At 25.5% G+C, this 20314-nt stretch overlaps 1 protein-coding gene across 1 annotated transcript; it reads left to right on the top strand.

Annotated features, from left to right (window-relative positions):
- Positions 1 to 7554: 7554 nt before the first annotated feature.
- On the top strand, positions 7555 to 19432 carry LOC145833269 (mite allergen Der p 3-like). The gene is made up of 13 exons (XM_082940460.1): positions 7555 to 7559; positions 7614 to 7709; positions 13720 to 13830; positions 14735 to 14823; positions 15018 to 15069; positions 15306 to 15418; positions 15649 to 15753; positions 16116 to 16242; positions 16765 to 16921; positions 17383 to 17497; positions 17734 to 17894; positions 18797 to 18913; positions 19322 to 19432. Exons 1-13 carry the CDS (start codon positions 7555 to 7557, stop codon positions 19355 to 19357), a joined length of 1284 nt encoding a protein of 427 aa, XP_082796586.1. The 3' UTR covers positions 19358 to 19432.
- Positions 19433 to 20314: the final 882 nt, after the last annotated feature.

The following is a 20314-nucleotide window of genomic DNA, read 5'->3' as shown; positions in this document are numbered from 1 at the left end:
TTAACAAGTATGACTCTTAAAAGTATATCTATCTTTATACTTTTTGATGCTTTTTTTTTAATATTTTCTGAAGTGTTAGGAAATTAAGTCTAAATATTTTTATAGTTATTATATAATATTACATAAAATATTAAAACTTTATTTGATACTTTTACAATTTTTTTAATAAATGTGACTTTTAAGAAATTAAGCTATTTAGAAACTAATATAGTTAATAAAAAGGATTTGAAGTTAAACTATTTTAACTAAATATTGACTAAGACAAACTACATAAATAAATAAAATTGCTCAAAGTTAAAAAATATAATCTAAAACTATAACTTAATAAATTTTTTTAAACACCTTATAATTTAAAAAATCATTGATTTATATTAATTGGTTAGTGGAATAAGTTATTATTGGGAATTTACTAAATCAAGAAATATTTCAAAAAAACAACCTGCTAAAACATCTTTTAAAAGGATGTAGCTTGTAGTATATATAAAAAAGAAGAATGCTCTTTTATAGAAAAATATATTAAAATTTTAACATAAAAAAGTATTTTATTGTATAGATATTAAACACAAAAGGCCATAGAAAAAAAAACCACATAAAAGTTTTTGACCACTGTATCAATGTAAGTTTGTACAATAAACAAAAAAAAAAGAGATTAACTTCAATAGAATTTTTAATTACACTCTTTACATGGAAGCTTTATTTAGTACAGTAACCTGCCAACTAGGTACACACTTCCTAGGTACAAACTGCTGCTTATGGTACGCACTTTTTAGCCGAAAAACACTGTGTTCAAAAGCAATTTTTAATAGCAAACTTATGAGTGGTATTACAAAAGTATTATAATTCAAAATAAATTAGACTCAAACAAACTTAAATCAATTAAAAATAAAGGTATTATAAAATAAGTTATGAACTCACAAATTGTATATTAAATCCAATATTTAGGAGAAACATATTACTGTTTATTTTTTAAAGGAAAATAACAAAAATTGCATTTTAAATTTGCATACCCCATTATTAAACAAAATAAGATAAAAAAATACTTAAAAAAACACACAAAATTCAGATTAACTAAAAAATTGAACAGTGATATTAATGGGTAGGTGTCAAATTTGCACGAGCGGACAAAATTGCACATAAATACTTTTGCACGAGGGGACTAAATTGCATAAAGACACTTTTGCAAGAGCAGACAATTTTGCTCAAAGACATTTTGGTAGGGGTTGATTTATTTTTTTTTTAGTTTATGTTTTTTACTATCACTGTTACCCCTAACCCTCGGTTGGTAGCTTTTTTTTTAATTAATTTGTTTTTATTTATTCATTTTTCTTTTGACTTTTTATAACAAATTTTATTAGTTTTTTTTATTTTTCTATTACTGTTACCCCTAGGCCCTAACCCTTACCCTCGGTCATTAACTTTTTTCTTTTTTTTTATTAATTTATTTTTTAGTTTTTGTTCTGTTTTTTTTTTTCAGTTTTTTTTACTCTTGTGTAAAATTGTCTTTGTGCAATTTTGTCCCCTCATGCAAATTTGTCTTTGTGCAAAATTGACCCTTTCGTGCAATTTTGTCTTTGTGAAGTTTTGACTCGTTCCCAAATTAACATATACATACTCAAAAATTGAAACATGAATTTGGAAACTTTAATAAAAAATAAATGCTAATTAATAAATAAGCAGGAGTGAAATTTCATAACCCTAAATTAGCTTTTTGAACAAACACAATTTAATAAAAGCATGACCAAAGTTTTCGTTAATATTTATTTATTTATAACTAGTAAATAATTATAGGTACTATGTATTTTTTAAAGGTACAACGAAATACAAGATAGATTAAAAACTTTGTGGGTTGAATATAAATATACATACATGAATACATATATTTAAAGTACTTAAGACTTTTTAATATACTTTGAACAAATATAATTTATTTGTATGGCAATTTTTTTTGAGGGATTTTGACATGTTGTGTTAGTCTTGTGTAGGTAATTTAAGACCAAAATTTCTTAGGTACGTACTGCCAGTTCAGTTGGGTATGCACTTATGCTGTGTTCAAAGTGCTTACCTAGATGGCAGGTTACTGTATTTTAGGGTTGCTACTCTAAATAGCAAAAAAGTAATCTGAGTCCATCAAACTAGCCTGAGTCAGCCAATGTTTGTGAGAAAACTGAAATAAAAATATAGGAGTCAAAAACTAAAAAAAACTGTTAGTTTTTTTTTTTTTTTTTTGAAAAATCATAATTATAACAAAACAACTAAATATATATTACAAAAAAATTAAGTTTTGATGTAAATAACAGCTTTTTAAATCATAGAAACAAGCGCAGATTTTGAGAAAACTCAAACTAGCCTAAGTTTTACAACAAACTTGAAAAAATTTCAAACTTATTTGAGTTGATTTGAGCTTGTGTGAGCCCTGTTACTTTTAAAAACTCATATTAAGTAAAACTTTGTTTTTTAAAGATTACAAATCTTATTATTCTTAAATTTATTTAGTAACTACTTTTTTTCTTCTAAACGCTTATATTTATTTTGTAATATTGATGTAAATTAAAAAACTTAGTCAGTGCTATTTTAATTTTCTCCCCTAATCTGTTTTTGGCATTTTTCGGTTGGGACTTAACTTGGGAGTCTGTAAGATCGTTATAAAGTTTCGATTACAGAAAATAAAATAGAGACAGTTAAATAATTACTGAAGTTTTATCTTTACCTTAACTCCTTTCTGCAACTGAAGCCAACTGCTGCAATTTACTAGCTACTCAAACATGCAAATGTTTTCTAGCATTGTATCACTTTATTAACAGTCTTGGATAAAAATCTAGACAAGTAAAATTCAAAATCATTAGCAAGTAGAACAACAAATAACAGAAGTTCAGATTGTAGGCTGCAGTTTATAAGTAATTATTTTTATACCACTTTGTTATTTTATTGCTTTTCTAAATAAATAAAATATGACCTTATTTTTTAACTATTTCCATTTTAATCTGGAAATTATTTAGTTAAAAATTGTTTTATTGGTAACTAACATTACTTTCACTCTTCCTTCTGCAACAAGATTTACAGAATTCTGGCAAGAAATTTATACTAAAAACTACCAAACAGTTTGCTGTGTGAACCGATGTAGCTGTTTGGACGATTATTCAAATTCGGGCAATTCTAATTCCTTTTAAAAAATTTAAAGACCAATATCTCAAAAACTAAAATATAGTTGAAAAAAAAAGTATGTAGGTCTAATTAGTACCTACAGACCATTTTTCTTTGCAAAATTTCAAATGTTTTAGAGATATTGTTAAAACAAGTTTTAGTAAATTTAAAAAAACCTTGTTTTACAATTTCTTATCTCAGTTTATCATAATCTTGTTCAAAGATCTAAAACCACTTTTTTTAATTTGTTTAAATATAACAATTTTTGAGATATGGTTTAATAATTTGAATTGTCATTTCGTAGCTTTATGACCAAAAGGTTTTTTTTTATTACAAGACTACAATTTTAGTTGTTAATTCACACTTTTATTACATACTTTATGTTTAACTTTACCTGCAGTTATAAAAATTATTTGAACTTGTTCAATGTGAATCTTTAAATGTTAATGTTTTATAATTTTCATTGTTTTTTAGTTGTATAAATAGTTTTTATTTTTTTTTTACAAAACTAATTTAAAAATATAATATTGATGAAGTTTACTGCTGCAAGTTACTTTACTTATGAAATTACTGTGATAATATTCTAAAACTCAACCTATATTCGATTAGACGCGCCTTTAGTTATTGAAGACTAACTATAGAACTAGCTCATCAAAATTTATTTACCAATTTTATTTGTTAAACTTTTATTAGAAAAATTTAATTAGGTTTAAAGTTTTGCCAGTAATTTTATAATTTTTTAGAAAAAAAGTCAAACTAAATAACAACTCATGTTAGCATACATTTCTATTTATAAGTTTAAAACAAAAATGAACTACTACTCGCTTAAAAGTTACATTTTGTTATAGCCTCAGCTGAAATAAACAATGTTTCTTTTTAGTATAGAAAAGTTTTCAATATAAATTTACCATATGCATTTTAGCGAGGAGTAGATTTACTTACTTTCAACTAATTAGTCTTGTAAGTATGTAACTATTTTCAAACTCCAAAACAACATAATTTTATTATTAGTGCAGCATAAGTTATTTTCAACAAATAAAACTCTTGTTAGTAGAGTTTAAGTATGTATTATGTAGTTTTTTAAACTATTAAATCTTTATGAGTCAAACAAATAAAATAAACAAAACTGTTTAGTTTGCACTTACCAAAACATATTTATCATTTATGCTAAAGTCATCATTAATCGATGTTTTAATCTTATTGTCAATAAATAACATGATAAAAAAGTTCAAAAGAAATTTACGTAGTGTGAAGTTCTATCGAACAGTACGAATAGTCGTAATTTAAACGGATTTATTTATATACAATAACTATCGTAAAGAAACAATCTTTTTGATAGCAAAAACTCTGATGAATTTTGAATGCTTCTGACATTGTTAGCCTGCTAAAACATTATTTCAATTTACCCCGGCCAGTTGTCAAGACTCAAGATAGCTTAGAAATTTTATTTTTTATCAACAAAACATTACACGATACATTAAACTAGACAGCGTAAATTGATTGTCCTTTAGTACAAAGTTTTGCTTGTGAATTTGATACGCAGCATTGACTTTAGAATTTTATTATTAATGAATAAATAGATATTGTTGTATTTGAAAACGAGTATGAAGTTAGCATGATAACGTTTTTCAAAAACTTTTGAAAAAATGTTCAAACTTTAAATCCAATTATTTTTCTTATCTTAATAGCTAAATAAAAACTTTTTTTTTTATTCTAGAGAACGGTCCTTTGTCTTTAAGTTTAAAAAAAAATCCATTTGATTGAGATTTGGTTTTTTGAGTGGGGTCCCGTAGAAAAAATAGGTTTTTTATAATTTTTTACTAGGATCGAATTTAATTTAAAAAAAAGTAAAACAATTTTTTTTATTTAATATTCATAATTATTAGTAAATAAATAACAGACAACTTTTTTTTTTCCAACTGTCAATATTTCGTAGTATTTGGCCTTATTTCGGAATTACAAGTTTTGTAGAATTTAGTCTTATTTGCGGCTAATAAAAACAATAATAATTAAAAAATTTTATAATTATTTTTTTAAACTATTCATAGATTTTTTTCTACATTAAACTTATTTTTATGTAGTACATGACCTATGCAAGTTTTAGTAAACTATACAATAAATCATTTGAATAAGAAAGACAAAAAAAATGTAGTCTAACATTTATTTATTAATAAATATGAAAATAAAAAAAATAAAAAAGATCCTAGTAAAAAATTATAAAAAAACCTAATTTTTTCTAAAGGGTGCCACTCAAAAAACCAAACCCCAATCAAATGATTTTTTTTTTAACTCATAGACAAAGGACCATTCTCTAGATTATTTTTTTTTTTTAGCTATTAAGATAAGGAAAATAATTGGATTTAAAGTTTGGAAGTTTTTTGAAAATTCTTGAAAAACAATATCATGCTAACTTCACACTCGTTATTTGAAACGGGAACGGGTTAAAATTGCAAGAACACAAAATTGCACGAGTGCACAAAATTGCACAAAGATACTTTTGCACGAAGATAAACTTGCACGAGGGCACAAAATTTCACGAAATAATAAAGTTGCACGAAGACAATTTAGCATCAAGGGTCAATTTTGCCCGATTTACATTTTTGTACGAGAGTAAAAAAGTAACAGAAAAAATAAAAATAAATAAAAAAAACTATAAGATATATTAATAAAAAACAAAAAAAAAGTTACTGACCGAGGGTAAGGGTTAGGGCTTAGGGTTAAGAGTAATAGTAAAAAAAAATAATGAAAAAATAGTAAGTTACTGACCGAGGGTAAGTGATAGTAAAAAAAACATTCAACCCGTGCAAAATGTCTCCGTGGAAAATTTTCTGCGCGTGCATAAGTGTCTTCGTGCAATTTTATCCCCTAGTGCAAAAGTGTCTTCTTGCAAAATTATCTTCGTGCAATTTTGTGCCCTCGTGCAATTTTGTACGCTCGTGCAAATTTGACAACTACCCATTTGAAACAGATCCTCCACCTAAAAAGATTCAAACACTTATTATAAAACTATTGTTAAAGTTGTAGTTTTTCGATAAAATTTTGCTAGTAACCGGTTTGTTGTAAGTTTCTTATTTTTAGTTAACTAACTTAGTTTATAAAAAAAAAACTTTTTTTTTACTTTCAAATTTCCGCACCCCCTAACAACAATCAGTACCACGCGTCTCCACAAGAAATTTTACTGATTTTTGATAAAACAAATTTGAGTAGACAATCCAGGTTGATTATAAAGCTAAATTAGTTCTGATTAAGGTGATCAGAAAACAAATAAAATCCCTGAGTTTAATATTCCCCTATTTATCACTACAATAAAGTATATTGAGTACTAAATATCTTATAGGTATTATTATGTTAAGTGTAAATTTATTGTGGTTAAAAGTTTTGATGCTACTGTAAGTATATTTAAAAGTATTTTTTAGTTAAAAATACTATTTATTTAAATAAAAATTCTTAATTGATTACATGTTAACTTACCAGCTACAACTTAAAAATCAAAAAGTTTAAATCATTACATTAAATATTCTTTGCTTTAGAATAGTAAGGTATTTATTTAATAAGATTAATCTAAATGTTTGAACTTTGTGTTATGTAGCCTGTTAACGTTTTAAACTATTATAGTTTTTATAAATAAGTTAGTTTAACAAATTGTTTTAGACTCTACAAGTAGTAAACTAAAAGAATAACTTGTAATTTAATTACTATTTCAGTATTTATGTAAACAAAAGAAGAGGTTTTTAGATATATCTTTAATGATGTAATTTAATAAGTATTAATTTTACTTTAAAATATAAAACATATTTTTTTAACTGCAGCTTTAAAACTAGTTGTTTTATTTACAAAAAGCTTTTTTAAACATACATTTTTAAACATTTTCAAACATTAATTAGAGCATCTTATAATCACTTTGAAATGATAATTTACTTATCATTAAAAAAAATTGTATATTTTTTGATGAGATTTGTAGTTTTAAAATCTATAGATAAAATTTATTTTAAATTATGCATCATTTTGAAGGTTTTAAGTATATTAATGAACTTGACTAGTTTAAACTGATAAAGATTAGAGGTTTTTAAAATAAGTTGGTTTTTAAACACTATGTCAGTAAAAACATCACAAAACAAAATTGACTGTATCCTGCATGGGAATGAGTCAATTATGCACGAAGACACTTTTGCACGAAAGGTTAAAAATAAAAAAAGAAGAAAAAAAAATACCGACCGGGGGTTAGGGGTAACAGTAGTAATAAAAACTTAAAAAAAGTTTTTAAAAAATTTCAATCTGTGCAAAAGTGTTATTGTGCAAAAGTGACCCCTCGTGCAAAATTGACGCCGTGCAAAAGTGACCCTTCGCGCATACTTGACACCTAACTATCATTGACAGATTTAAAAGTTATATTTAATATATAAAGCATTTCCTATGCCGTGAGACGAGCTCAAGTTAATATAAACTTTTGATCATACCAATACGATTATCAGACCACAATCCTTCGGTAGACTGAGACCCGGGTTTCGTTCTTATCAAAACTCGTCAGAAGCTGCAGTTGTAAACTCGCAGTCGTCAATTGTCAAACGGTAATGAAACGTGATAAACCGAGTTTTAATAAGAACAAAACCCGGGTCTCAGTCTCCCGAAGGATTGTGGTTTGATAATCGAGTTGGTATGATCAAAAATTTAAATATTAAGCTTCTCACAAGTTTTGAAAATAATTAATTTTCACCAAACTTTTATCTCTTACATTAATTTTATAATTTAAAAATATTTATTCAATTTTAGTTCCAAAGTGCAAAAACCTGTTAAAACTTTTATAATATATTCTTTTCATTGTTGTCTAATTTAATTCTTTTTTTACAAAAGCTCAAAAGTATATATATAAACACCAGTAAACCATGATGTTATTTTGCTTTGAAATATTAATAAAATATCAAATATTATGAACAGCTTTAATTAAATGATTAAAACTATCAAATTTTAATTAAACCAAACCAAAAATGTATTGCTTCCCAAATTGATACGTTATAACTGAATGGTTTTGCTCTTTATGATAAAAAAAAGACAAAATGGTAAAAGTTTAGTGGTAAAAAAATCTTAGTAACAAGTAAAGCAAAAAAAAAAAGATCGTGACTTTAAATCATATATAATTTTTTTTTAAATATATATACTTATGTGCTAACAATGAAATATACTTTTAATTGTGTAATTTTCAAAAATTTTACTTTGTGCTTAGAAATTGTTAAACGATACAAAATTAATAAAAATTAGAAAAACTTACTGTATTCAGTTGCTATGATTTATAAAACATTGAATTTAAAAACTCAGAAACTATATCAAAATTCGAAGACTTAAGCAATTTTATATTTTGCTTCAATTAGTTATTTCATGTTAACGTTCTGTTTTTCATATAATACGATAACTATAATCGTAACCTTTAAATTTCCGCCTGTAACAGTTCAGTACTCAACTCAGTCAGTAGTTCTTACGTGGTTGTTTGTGACTAACTGTTGTAATTCAAATGGTTTCAGTGTTTGATTTTATCGGATAAGTTTTTGTTTGCTGTAACTGGAGAAGTCGTTTTATTTTCATACCAGTCGGCAGGTTGAATTTTTATAACTAGTCAATACGAGTTAACTGGTATATATTTGAAATAAATAAACGATTTAACTTTGTTTATTATAATAAATTCAATAAATAAAATTATACTAAACTAAAATAATACCCTAATTAAAAGTATTACTACTTAACAAACTAAAAATTTGTTGCTATGTGCAAAAAACTTTTACCACTTTTTGTAAAAGCTTAGTGAATTATAAATATACAATTTAAGCGATGTATATACTCTTTTTTGTATCTATAGAAAGACTTTTTATCGTTTATTTTAGTTGTAATTTATCTTATGCTCTTCAAGTTAAAAATAAAAATCCAATTTTTTTCAGTTATTATTTATGGTTGTTTGTACTAACTAAAAAATATAGCTCAATTTACTGTGATGTAAAGAGCTTATTTAAATAATAATATTAGTGCAAATTAAATATTGTATTCACTACCATTTTTCGGTGATATAATTAGTGATTATTTTTAAAGTTTTATACTTTTATACAATTATTTTAAGTTTAGTAGAAAATGTATTTTAGGTTTTGGAGTGTAAACTTTTAATTAATACCTTATTTATATTTAGTTTCTATAAAATTAAAACAGAAAACTATATATTTTTTCCAATAAAGTTTTGTCTTTAATTTGTTTTGGTGATGGTAAAATATTTTTGTTGCTAAAACTAATTTCTAGCTTTTGCTAAACTATGCTTAGTGAAACAAAAGTTTTTTGTAGGCATTGCTTTTTAAGTTCATGCTATAAAGGTTATTTTTAATAGTCCCGAAACATATAGTTTATGATTATTTCAAAACATGTTTTGCAGGTGCATGGTTTTTATTTTTATTTTGTTTTATTGTCATTTGAAAAGAGCAACTAGCACATGGAGAGTTAATTTCAAAATCTTGCTTTATAAATTTTTAGTTATGATGGCGAAAGTGTTTTTTTGAATTATATAAATACTGTACAACTAATATTGAGTGTCTACAAAAAAATAAAAAGCTTAGTTGCAGGTTGAATTTGACTCTTTATGTTTTTATTTTTGGGTTTCAGTCAGGTCAAATGGAACAAACTTTTGCAAAAAAGTTTACCTGTTGTTTTACAAGCACCATTCCTAATTCCATTTTATTAACATTGAAAAGTATTTTCAAGTATTTTATTAACTATAAGTGAATTTTGTTAGATTGCTTTTCAATGACTAGAAACAAGTTTTTGTCTAAATTTAACTTGTAAAATTTATTTAATTTCTCAATTGTTTTAATTTGAATCTGACAGGTTTCATTTGTTATACTTTAAATGTTTAAAGTAAACATTGTAAAGCATCTATATACAAAATTTAAATTATTTCAAAAAAGAAAAATGCTATATGCAAAATAATTATTGAGTTTTAATATACAGACTGGTAAATGTTATAACAAATAACTAAGTAAAAAACAGTTTGTTTTTTGTTTTTATAATTTAGGTTCGTTGAAGTGAATTGTATCGTGTTCTTATTCATCAGTTTTAGTATTTAAATTTTTAACTTTTATAACATGTTTTTGCACGCTATGGACTGTAAATTACGTGTACCGAGATTTATGGTCATTTTTCTCAACTATTAAGACACTTTAAGTTTATGTTAGCGTTTTTAAAGTTCATTCTACACTCAATGTACATGTTTTATAATCTAATTTTTAACCGACGGGACTAATATAGATTCTTTTACAGTAGAAAATATGTGTGTTACGAATTTTTCAAAGAACGATATTTGATATTTATTCTGAAGTTAAAAGACAGAACAAGATTTATAAAAAATTAATCCAAACGTAGTTATTTTAGTTTAAATCAAACTAAGTTTGTTGCTTATCAATAAATTGACTAGTTTTTAGTTGTACCTCTTCTACCTTAAATCCCAAATAAGAATTAGCTAAATATATTTTACTGATTTTTTATATATATAACCAAAAACTAAATTAAACAGAATAACATATTAATGACAGTATAGTAGTAAGAAGTTATAAACAACGTTAAAAGTAGTTGTTTGACTTAGATGATTCAGTATAAATTTTTATTAATATTTTTTAAGATATTTTTTCTTTCACATTTAAGTTTACTTGCAAAATTTTTATAAAATAAGACGAATTTAATTACACCATTTTTTTTTATGTAAACTTTTGCTATAAACTTTGTATTTAAACTAAACCTGATTTTTATTAAAACAAACACCTCGCGCGCGAATGAAATATGATTCATGCAAAAAAGCTCTAAAAATAAATTTTAAAATAAAGTTCGTGATATTTTTGATCACATTAAACGCAAAAAAGTAATCAAGCTTAACAAACAGATGTATACGTAGCTATTTATAAGATGCAACTATTAGTATATATTTATATTTATAAATAATTCGGTTTAAACAGAAATTAAGTGTTTGGTAAATTCATTTATAGACTGCAATATTTGAAATTGATTACTAATTTATTAACTCTAATTATAATCCAGACACTTTAAGTACCATCAAAACTTTTTCACCGATAAAGTCATACATTTCTAATGAAGGTACAAATTAAACCAATTATTAAAAAAATCATTTGCGTCAGATTAATGATAAATAATGACTCTGCAAATGTTAACTTTTAATTCATTCCATGCCAATTTTAATAACGCATTAAAAAACACAAAGTTTGCAAAACAAAAGTAATTAGTTCAGAAAAGTGCGATCATTCCTACAATAACTAGTACAAGCGAGTGTTTCTCACAAAAATAAAACAAACATTTTACATAAGGTCCGAGACATAATTATTATGCAACAAACTGTCGCCCGCAATTACTACGACGTCATGACTGCAAACGTGCAAAAATCTGAAACTAATGAAAAATAAACTTTTAAGCTTTTTAAGTTGCTTTGTCTGTTAAACGTTGCCTTGAAGAATAAAATCTAAAATGCCATTAAAATTAGACAGATAATCAGTGATTTTATATTAAATTTTTCGAGTGCTTAAGTTATTATCAGTTTTCTAACATGTTTAAATTCTTTAAACCAAGTAAATTACTGTTTAAATAGTCTTGATGTTTAAGGTTGTGTAAGCATGTTTTTTGGTTAAAACTCATCAATAAGAACACGCTTCTACTACAAGATCAAGGAGAAATATTTATAACAACATTATTTCTCCTTTGATTTATTATTATTTTGGACTAATTAAGTCCTTCGAAACTTTTAGTGTTTTAAGTAAGTTTATCATATGTAGAAATGTTGTGTAAAAACAAGATTTGAAAAGTTCCATTTTGTTCATCCTAAACATAAAAATAGAAAAACAAAACATTGTATCAGGCAAAAATATTTTCTTTTACTACTTTGAGTTGCTAATAAAATAAATAAACTTAATATTGTAATAATTTATTTAAATAATAAATAAATGAATAAACTTAATCTATAAACTACCAGTTTATAATTAAATTTTTTTTATCTTGACAAATATTTTACAAAAGCCTAACGTTAAATTTTTAAAAAGTAAAATACATCATGCAGTGCTTTATAATTATTGTATATCAAAGCAATATCAAATAAAAATATCCTTTGCTTAAAGTTCAGTAGTTTTTTGCTTTTAAACTTTAAAAAAGTAATATTCATATATCACAGATAGATAACGTGACAGGGAGTTAAGTCCTGAAGTTCTACAAGTTTGTAGGAAAATCAAAAATAAAAATTTTTGTACGCATTCATTATAAAATCATTAAAAATATCATTAGAAAAATGATCATTATAAGTTAATTTATAAAGTTATATAATGAAGAGCAAATTCTAAAATTGTACAGTTATCTTAACTTTCAGGCCATAAAAATTTCTAAATGTAAACATTAACTAAAATACTTGTTATAACTTAATAAGAAAATTTTGCAGATGTATAATATTTCGTTAAAAGTAAGTTATTTCGTTTATTATTACTAAAGGATCAGTAAAATATTATAAATAGTAACACTAAAGCATGTAACATAGTTTTCAAATGACTAAAACTCTTAAACTAGATGAAAGTATCAGTTTAGTTTTAAACTACTATATTAAGAAAGTTAAGTTTAATTTGCTTTAAATAAAAGTGACCTACAAAAGCTTGTTTAATGTTTTAAATTCTTCAAAGCTATTTTGCCCATGGCTACAATTTAAGTTTAATTATAATTTACGGTAAGATATAGCTGATAGCTAACATTACCACTTTGTGATAAAAAATAATTAAGCTGTTTACGTTGGACAAATTTGTAAACACCCGATTTTATTTGCTTCAAACGATCTTCTACTATTGACGTTTGCAAAACGTAACCATTATTAATTTAGTTTTAGTACGCATGAAACTATTAACGTTTTATGTGAGATTTTATATCGTGACGTATAAAAGGAAAAAATGACCAAACCGATATAAAGGCATTTCAAGGTTGGAATTTATTTATTACCAAAATATAGTTAATGTTTTTTTAAAATGAATTTTAAATTTTCGTTTGTTTTGTTCTGTTGTTTCTGTTTTACAGACTTAGGTTAGTTGATATTTAAGACTAGTTTACAGTTTTTTTAGTTAAATCGAAAAAAAATCTTAAATCGACTTTGTGTAAAATCGTAAACAGTTTTAGTTTATTAATCTTTTGTTTACTGAAATATATATTTTTTTAATCTACCTTTTACAGGTGAAAGCTTAGAACAAACCTACGGACTTCAGAACGAAAACTTATCAGGTTGTTGTAAAACTTTTTTTTGTTTAATAAGTTTAAACTGTTACTTATGATATTTTAATTTTTTAGGTGAAGAAACTCCACCACCTGTGTTAGTTATTTAATTTTTATAAGTAATAATAAAAATATAGTATATGAACATGTTTGTCACATTTTTTGGTAAAAAAATCTTTCGTTAAGTAACATAACAGCCTAAACTTTGACTTAGCACTTTTTTCACATCTAAACCACATTTCATAACAAAAGTATGCTAATCTTTTTAAACTTTATGCATGCAAAAACTCTGATAAATATACCCAACAGCAACAGCCATGAACTAACTGTTAATGAGACGGTAGAATTTCTCACATTGCTTCTAAAAACACCGGGTGCACAAACCAGGATGGCCTGTAGTGATATTTACTCCACAGGAACGTTGGTTCAGTAGCTTTTGTATTTGAATAATCAGCAACGCAGATACGCTTATAATGCTATGCGTTTTAGTCAGATTTGTTTAAAACCTAGCCAATAAAACGGTTATCACCGTAAAATCGTGATATACAAATGTAGTGGTGTAAAAGTTTTGTGTGTGTGTTTAGAAAACAAGTAAAAGTAGTTTAAGATTAACTTCATTAAGTGTTTTTTAGATACGTGTTTTGTTGTTTACGTCAATTTAGTTTAGTTGTTAGTAGGTTGCGTAAATGTTGTTATAAAAATAAATCCTTGCGTAAAGTTTTTAGGAGAAACTATTAACTAAATACTGTGTCACGATTTTACTACAAGTTTTCGGAACTTATTCAAATTTAACTAATCATTTGTTTTGTTTTTAGTTGAAAAATAGCTATAAAGTTTTTGCTATACTGTGTTGTTATTAAAAAAAAGTAAACTTTAAAGTACAAAAATAACTCGTACTCCAGTATTTATAAATGACACCTCTAATTTTTTCTTACATCTTAAGGAATTATAATAATTTTTAATCAATTAATTTTTTTTTTTCTTTTACTTAAAATAAGTTTTAAAAATATTGAATTTTTACTTACAAAAAAAAAATATATATATATAAATTAAATATTCATTTTTTCAATTTTTCCACAATATAGTCTTCTGTTTATTTATTTTATGTAATAAAAATAAGTTTAAAGTCAGGATTAATTTTTTTATAATACAAAAGTTAGCTTTAAAAATTGTACTTGTTCTTTAAAGATTTAAAAGCTATTTCAAAATTAAACTGTAGTTATAATTATTAAAACAGTAATCAAACTTATTTAAATAAAAAATACAAAACTTAGAAATCTATAAAACAATTGAAGTTTTTTTTAAACCAAATAAATTCAAACAGTTGCAGTTTCTACAAAAGAAGAGGTCTGTGCAGAATTTTAAGCTTTAAAACAAGGTGCAGGGCTACATGTAACTTTTGCCCGGGAAAAGGTAACGTTTTAAAGTTGTACTAAACAAATTTAAGCTTCTATATAATAAATTAAGTATAAAGCTTCTGTTTTTTTTTTCAAAATTTGTTTGTAATTATTTTACTTTAGTTTTGTTAAGGAAATAATTTCGAATGTTCTAGAATTTTTAGGTAGTTTTTTGACATAGAAAAAATTAGATAAACCTTTTTTTTTCAGCTAATTCTTCACAACAACAGAAAAAACCATCTTGTGTAGATTCAGCTTTAAGGTAAAACTTAAAACACTGTTTTTTTTTTATTTTATGGCATAATTTAAACAAAAATATTTTTAAAATTAATTCGTTCTTAATGAACAAAACAAAAAAAAGTAAACTATTTTTTCATTTAAAGTTCAAAAGTTTTCTATTTAGCTAGTAAATATAGTAATTTAAAGTATAACTTAATAAATAACTACCGTTTTGCTCTAAATATTTTTTACTACAACATCCATTCATTAAAACTACAGTTGCAAAAAATGGTCGTACAGTGGTTACTGCAAGAATGCCCGGTATGCCAAGTTCATGGTCAGAACTTGCAAGTTTTCCTGTGGCCTCTGCGGAAACAACAAGAACACAAAAAGTAATTGCCCTTGGTATTAAGCGGTTGAAAGTTTGCGTGATTAAGGCATTTAAAAAAAATATTTTTGACGAAAATTTTAAAGACGTACTTTTCAATAAACAACGTTATGTGTAAGGTTTAATAAAGTGCTATTCTGAATTTTCTTATGAAACGAAACTTACAAAATTAAAATATATTTCTGATTGAGTATTTGAGATTATATTATTTAAGTATAGTACAAAACGTTTTAGAAAAAGTTCAGGAAAAGCCAATTTTACAACAAAACAAGTACGATGGAGAATGTGGAAATCCGAAGTACAAACTTAGATACTTGTTTCAACACAGAATCGTTGGAGGTTGTTGTAAATTTTAAATAGTTTGCTTAAATAGTAAATGTAAATCTTTTTATTTAACGAAACAAGTTTTCATTAAATGTAATTAGTTGTATGTAGTGTAATAGTATTTTTTTTAGTGCTGATAATAAATAAGTAACCTTTTGCATCACTTTACAAAAAAAAGATTTAATTTAGCGTCCAAAACTTTTTTAACAAAAAATATGAACTACTTAAACTTTTGTTTCTTAAACTTCATGAAATAATCTAAAAAGGTAAAAATTATGTTTCAAAAACATTTGAAATATCATATGTAAAATTTTATCAGTTTTTATTTAGTAGTTTTGACATTTATGTCATTTTAACTCATTTTATCAACTGTATAGGTACTCCTGCAACTTACGGTACAGTTCCCTGGCAAGTAGCAATTTTCAATCGACAGAACACGAGTCATTGCGGAGGAGTTTTGATAGACAGAAGGAAGATTATAACCGCTGCTCATTGCTTTAAATCGTAATTTAATTTTTTTTGAGACTATTTTTAGATAAAAAAGCTACTTTAGTATGAAGGAGTAAACATTTTTTGTCGTGTTAAAAATATCAAACGAAGTACTTGTTTAAATATCGTTGTATACTTTTTTTTAAGTTTTTTGATATAGTAATAAAAATAACTTAAACTGCGTGATTATTTAAATAAAAGCAGCTTATTATCAATTTGAAAAATTATTTCAATTAGTTCTTAAACCCGACAAAAATAAACAAGAAAACATGTAGTTAACACTATGGGAGACGGGTAATGACGTCATAACGGTGCGGAGCACTTTATGCAACCTTGATTGTTTTTTTATTAAACTATGCAGTTAAACTTAAAAAAAATAGACATTAAAGTATGAGAGACATCCGTATTGCACGTAGATTATATTGCTCCTTTTTGACGTCTGCAAGTATCGTCATGGGTTAACACTAGTAATAACATTAAAAATTTGTATATATATACCATCACTAAACAATTATACTAACCTAATCGTTAACGTAGGGGAACAAAACCGTACCAGTACAAAATTTATGTGGGTAAATACCACCAGTCGCTGTCTGAAAAGGACGCCGGAGAAAAAATGGTCAGAATAAGAAAGATTTTTGTTCACGAGAAGTACGACGACAAACCGAACAATAACGACATTGCGCTCATCATGGTCAGTTGTAAGCCAATTTACTGTGACAATTTGTGTCGGTGATAGATTATTAGCGGTTTGTTGCGATTTGTTAGCAGATAAATTCCGGTGTTATACAAGCTATATTACATTTCCAAGATTAATGTATTTATTCATTTAATATGCAAATAAGGAGTTCCTTGTGTTTAAAATAGTTTAAACTTTGTAGCTCATTTGAACTATACTTTAGTAATCGCTTTATAAGTTTTTAGCGTTTACAACAAAAAATTAAAAATTTACAATAGTTTTAATTAGACATGGTGTATAAAAATAAAAAATAATTTTCAAACTTTCAAATACAAAATAATTTTTAAAATCTACTCTATGCGTAATTTTGTGTATAACACATTCTTTAGTTTTACATGTTAAATAAAAGTAAACGTTTTTTACATTTAGATGCATTAAAAAACAGCCAATTTATACAAGTTTTTTTTTAACAACAGCTGAAAGAGCCGGTACAGTTCACTGATTACGTCAGACCTGTTTGCCTTCCCGATGTCAGATCTTCAATAATAACCGGACAAACTGCTCTGGTTACGGGGTGGGGCGAAACTAAAGGTATTAAAGAAATTGTTTCGTGGTTTCTTTTTTTTACTTAATACGTTTTATGTAGGTTAACAACTGTATATAAATCAAAACAGCGTTTGTTATTTTAATACTCGTTTTTTTTTCAAATTTAACCAGCTGCAGTATCTGGATTTTACACTTACTGTAGTAAATTGAAACATAAGCATAAAACAAAATTATACGAAAGTTTCATGCAGTCTAACCGTAGGACATGTTTCCATCGACAGATCGGTACAACAGGAACAACGTGATTCAGAAGGTGGACGTCAGGATAATAAGTTCGAAGCAGTGCAACAGGTGGATGAGCGCCATCACCTCGGAACCCGACACCGTCACCGACAACATGGTGTGTGCCGGGTACAAGGTGGGAGGGAAGGACGCTTGCCAGGTAAAATGTACAGTTTTAGTGGTTTGTATGGGTGTTTTTTGACTTGTTTTGCGGAAACTGTTACAAAAAGGAGTGTGATTTAGTTAGTACAGTTTTAAGTGATCATATTTGTTATACGATTAAAAAATTTTGGTAATTCAGTTAAGTGCTTTAATAAAAAAACTGTCAAAAAATAGAAGAAAGTTTACAGATTTTTTTTTTTCAAATCGAACACTTACAATACTAGAAAAATATTTTACTATTCTTTTTTTTTATTGAAACAGCAGTGAATCATTTTAATAAGATTAATCTATTTAAAGTTGTTATTAAATCCATTATCGCATCTCCTTTAAGAATTCGCTGAAAAATATGTTTACAGCAAACATTTTAATTCTGTACATACATTAAAAGTTCTAAACAAAGCAATGTATCTATATCAATATATAGTTTTTTTCTTCTTAAAACACTTCACATTAAAAGTACGTATTAGTGGTCATCACTAATTAGCCGGGTAGTTTAAAAGTTAAACCACAAAATAATTGCCATGTGCTTAAAGCGTTTTTATTTGGAAGCAAAAGTTAAAAAATGCGGTATTTCGACTTAGTTTTAGATTGTAATTTTTATTTCTTAATATTTTCTAAAAATCGAGCTTTGTAAAGTTTAATAGGTTTAAACTTCCGGAAAATGTAAAAATTCTAAAGCTTTAACATTCATAAAAAATTTAAACAAATTAGTACGTATTAATTGTTTCATATTTTGTGCGCATTTAGTGAACTAATTATTAAACTGAGTACTAAATGCTTGTTAAACTAATTCCTAAAGGACTAAATTCAGAATTTAACATCTATCGGTTGAAAATATGATCTTTGTTAGCTGTTGTTCACCTAAAAAACATTCAAGTAACCTTCCAGTTTTTATTTCAGGGAGACTCGGGAGGTCCACTGATTGTTGAGCAGTCGGAAGGAAGACACGTGTTAATTGGGATCGTGTCTTGGGGATTCGGATGTGCGAAGAAAAATCGTCCCGGCGTGTACACCAAGGTTTGTGGTTGTTTTATTTTAAAATCATAAATTTTACTCAATGTTTTAGCTTTTTTCATAACTGTTTTAATTTTCCCAACATTTTAAAGTCTTTTTTTATACCGAAAAAAAACCAGTTTACACATAACAAAGGTTACAAGTCCTTTTAAATTGTTAATAGTATGTTGAACGAAAAAAAACACGCTCAAAGTATTTAGTTCTAGGACCTGGTGCACAAATAACCTTTTGGTTATTGAGTAGTTCACCACGTATACCTTTTAACGTCTTGTCCAGGACATTAGATACTTTTTATTTAAAATAAACAAATTGCGTACAGAAACATGTAATTATATTATTTCATTAGCGATTGATTTATCTTTTATAAGCCAATTTCTCTCTTGATTAAAACATAATTTCATGTTTTTACAGATTCAGAATTATATAGAATGGATAAATATGAAGTAAAATCGAACAATCATAAAAGTTTATTGTTTTTATCTACCAAACTGCCATTTTTGTACATTTGTAAACTGAAATACCTACGCTAGATTATTTTTTACTTCATTAATTATCTAAATACTTTATAAACCACTGAATTTAATTTTTAAATATATTTCTACAATTTAATTATCCTACTTTTTAGTTAATCTTTATTACAAAAATTTACTAACAACAAATGAAACTCGTTTTTTAAATATTAAACTTTATTGGATTTCAATGGTTTCAAAGGAAATTCCTTTTATTATCTGTCAGCAAAACATGCTTTTAATTACAATATTACACTAAAGTGTAGAACTTACACACCTTTTCTTTCATTTAAAGTTTTTACATTCACAACATATTTTTGTATTATTAATTTAAATGACACGAAAAATACCAAAAAGTACATAGATTATTAGCTTTTTACACATTTGTTTTTGAACTTCAGTTTTTAATTATGTATAATTGTTTGAACATAAATTTTATAAATTTTTAAAGAATGTTTAAAAAACATGGTTTATAAACAGCTAAAAAAGTTTTATTTCGTAAATAAGCACATAAAATTTAGTAATTTTAGAGTATTTTACTTTTAAAAAACTTAGTAAATATAAGATACTCAAATACTATTTCTTATATGTTGTACAACTTCATACTTTAAATTTTACAGACAACAAATTTATGTTTACATATTATTATAAAGTAGAAAAAAATCAGTGACTACTTTAAAAACCTTTTTTACCTCAATAAAACAAAACCAAAAACGTTTTTTAGCGTTCAAGAAAAGTTAAATTAAGTAATTTTTAATGTATTTAAACTAAATTTTTTTGAATCTTAGGTGATGTTTTTTTAAATTGTTTGGCTAAGGATTGTAAAATTGAGAAATCTAAAAATGATCGATTTCTAAAATATTGAAGGATTGAAAAAAACATTTATCTAGTTATT

This window comes from Thalia democratica, chromosome 4 (genome assembly GCF_965202585.1).
Source record: "Thalia democratica chromosome 4, ktThaDemo2.hap1.1, whole genome shotgun sequence".
Lineage (NCBI taxonomy): Eukaryota > Metazoa > Chordata > Thaliacea > Salpida > Salpidae > Thalia > Thalia democratica.
Note: the sequence above shows the minus strand (reverse complement) of the source record. Positions and strands in the feature narration are given on the sequence as shown.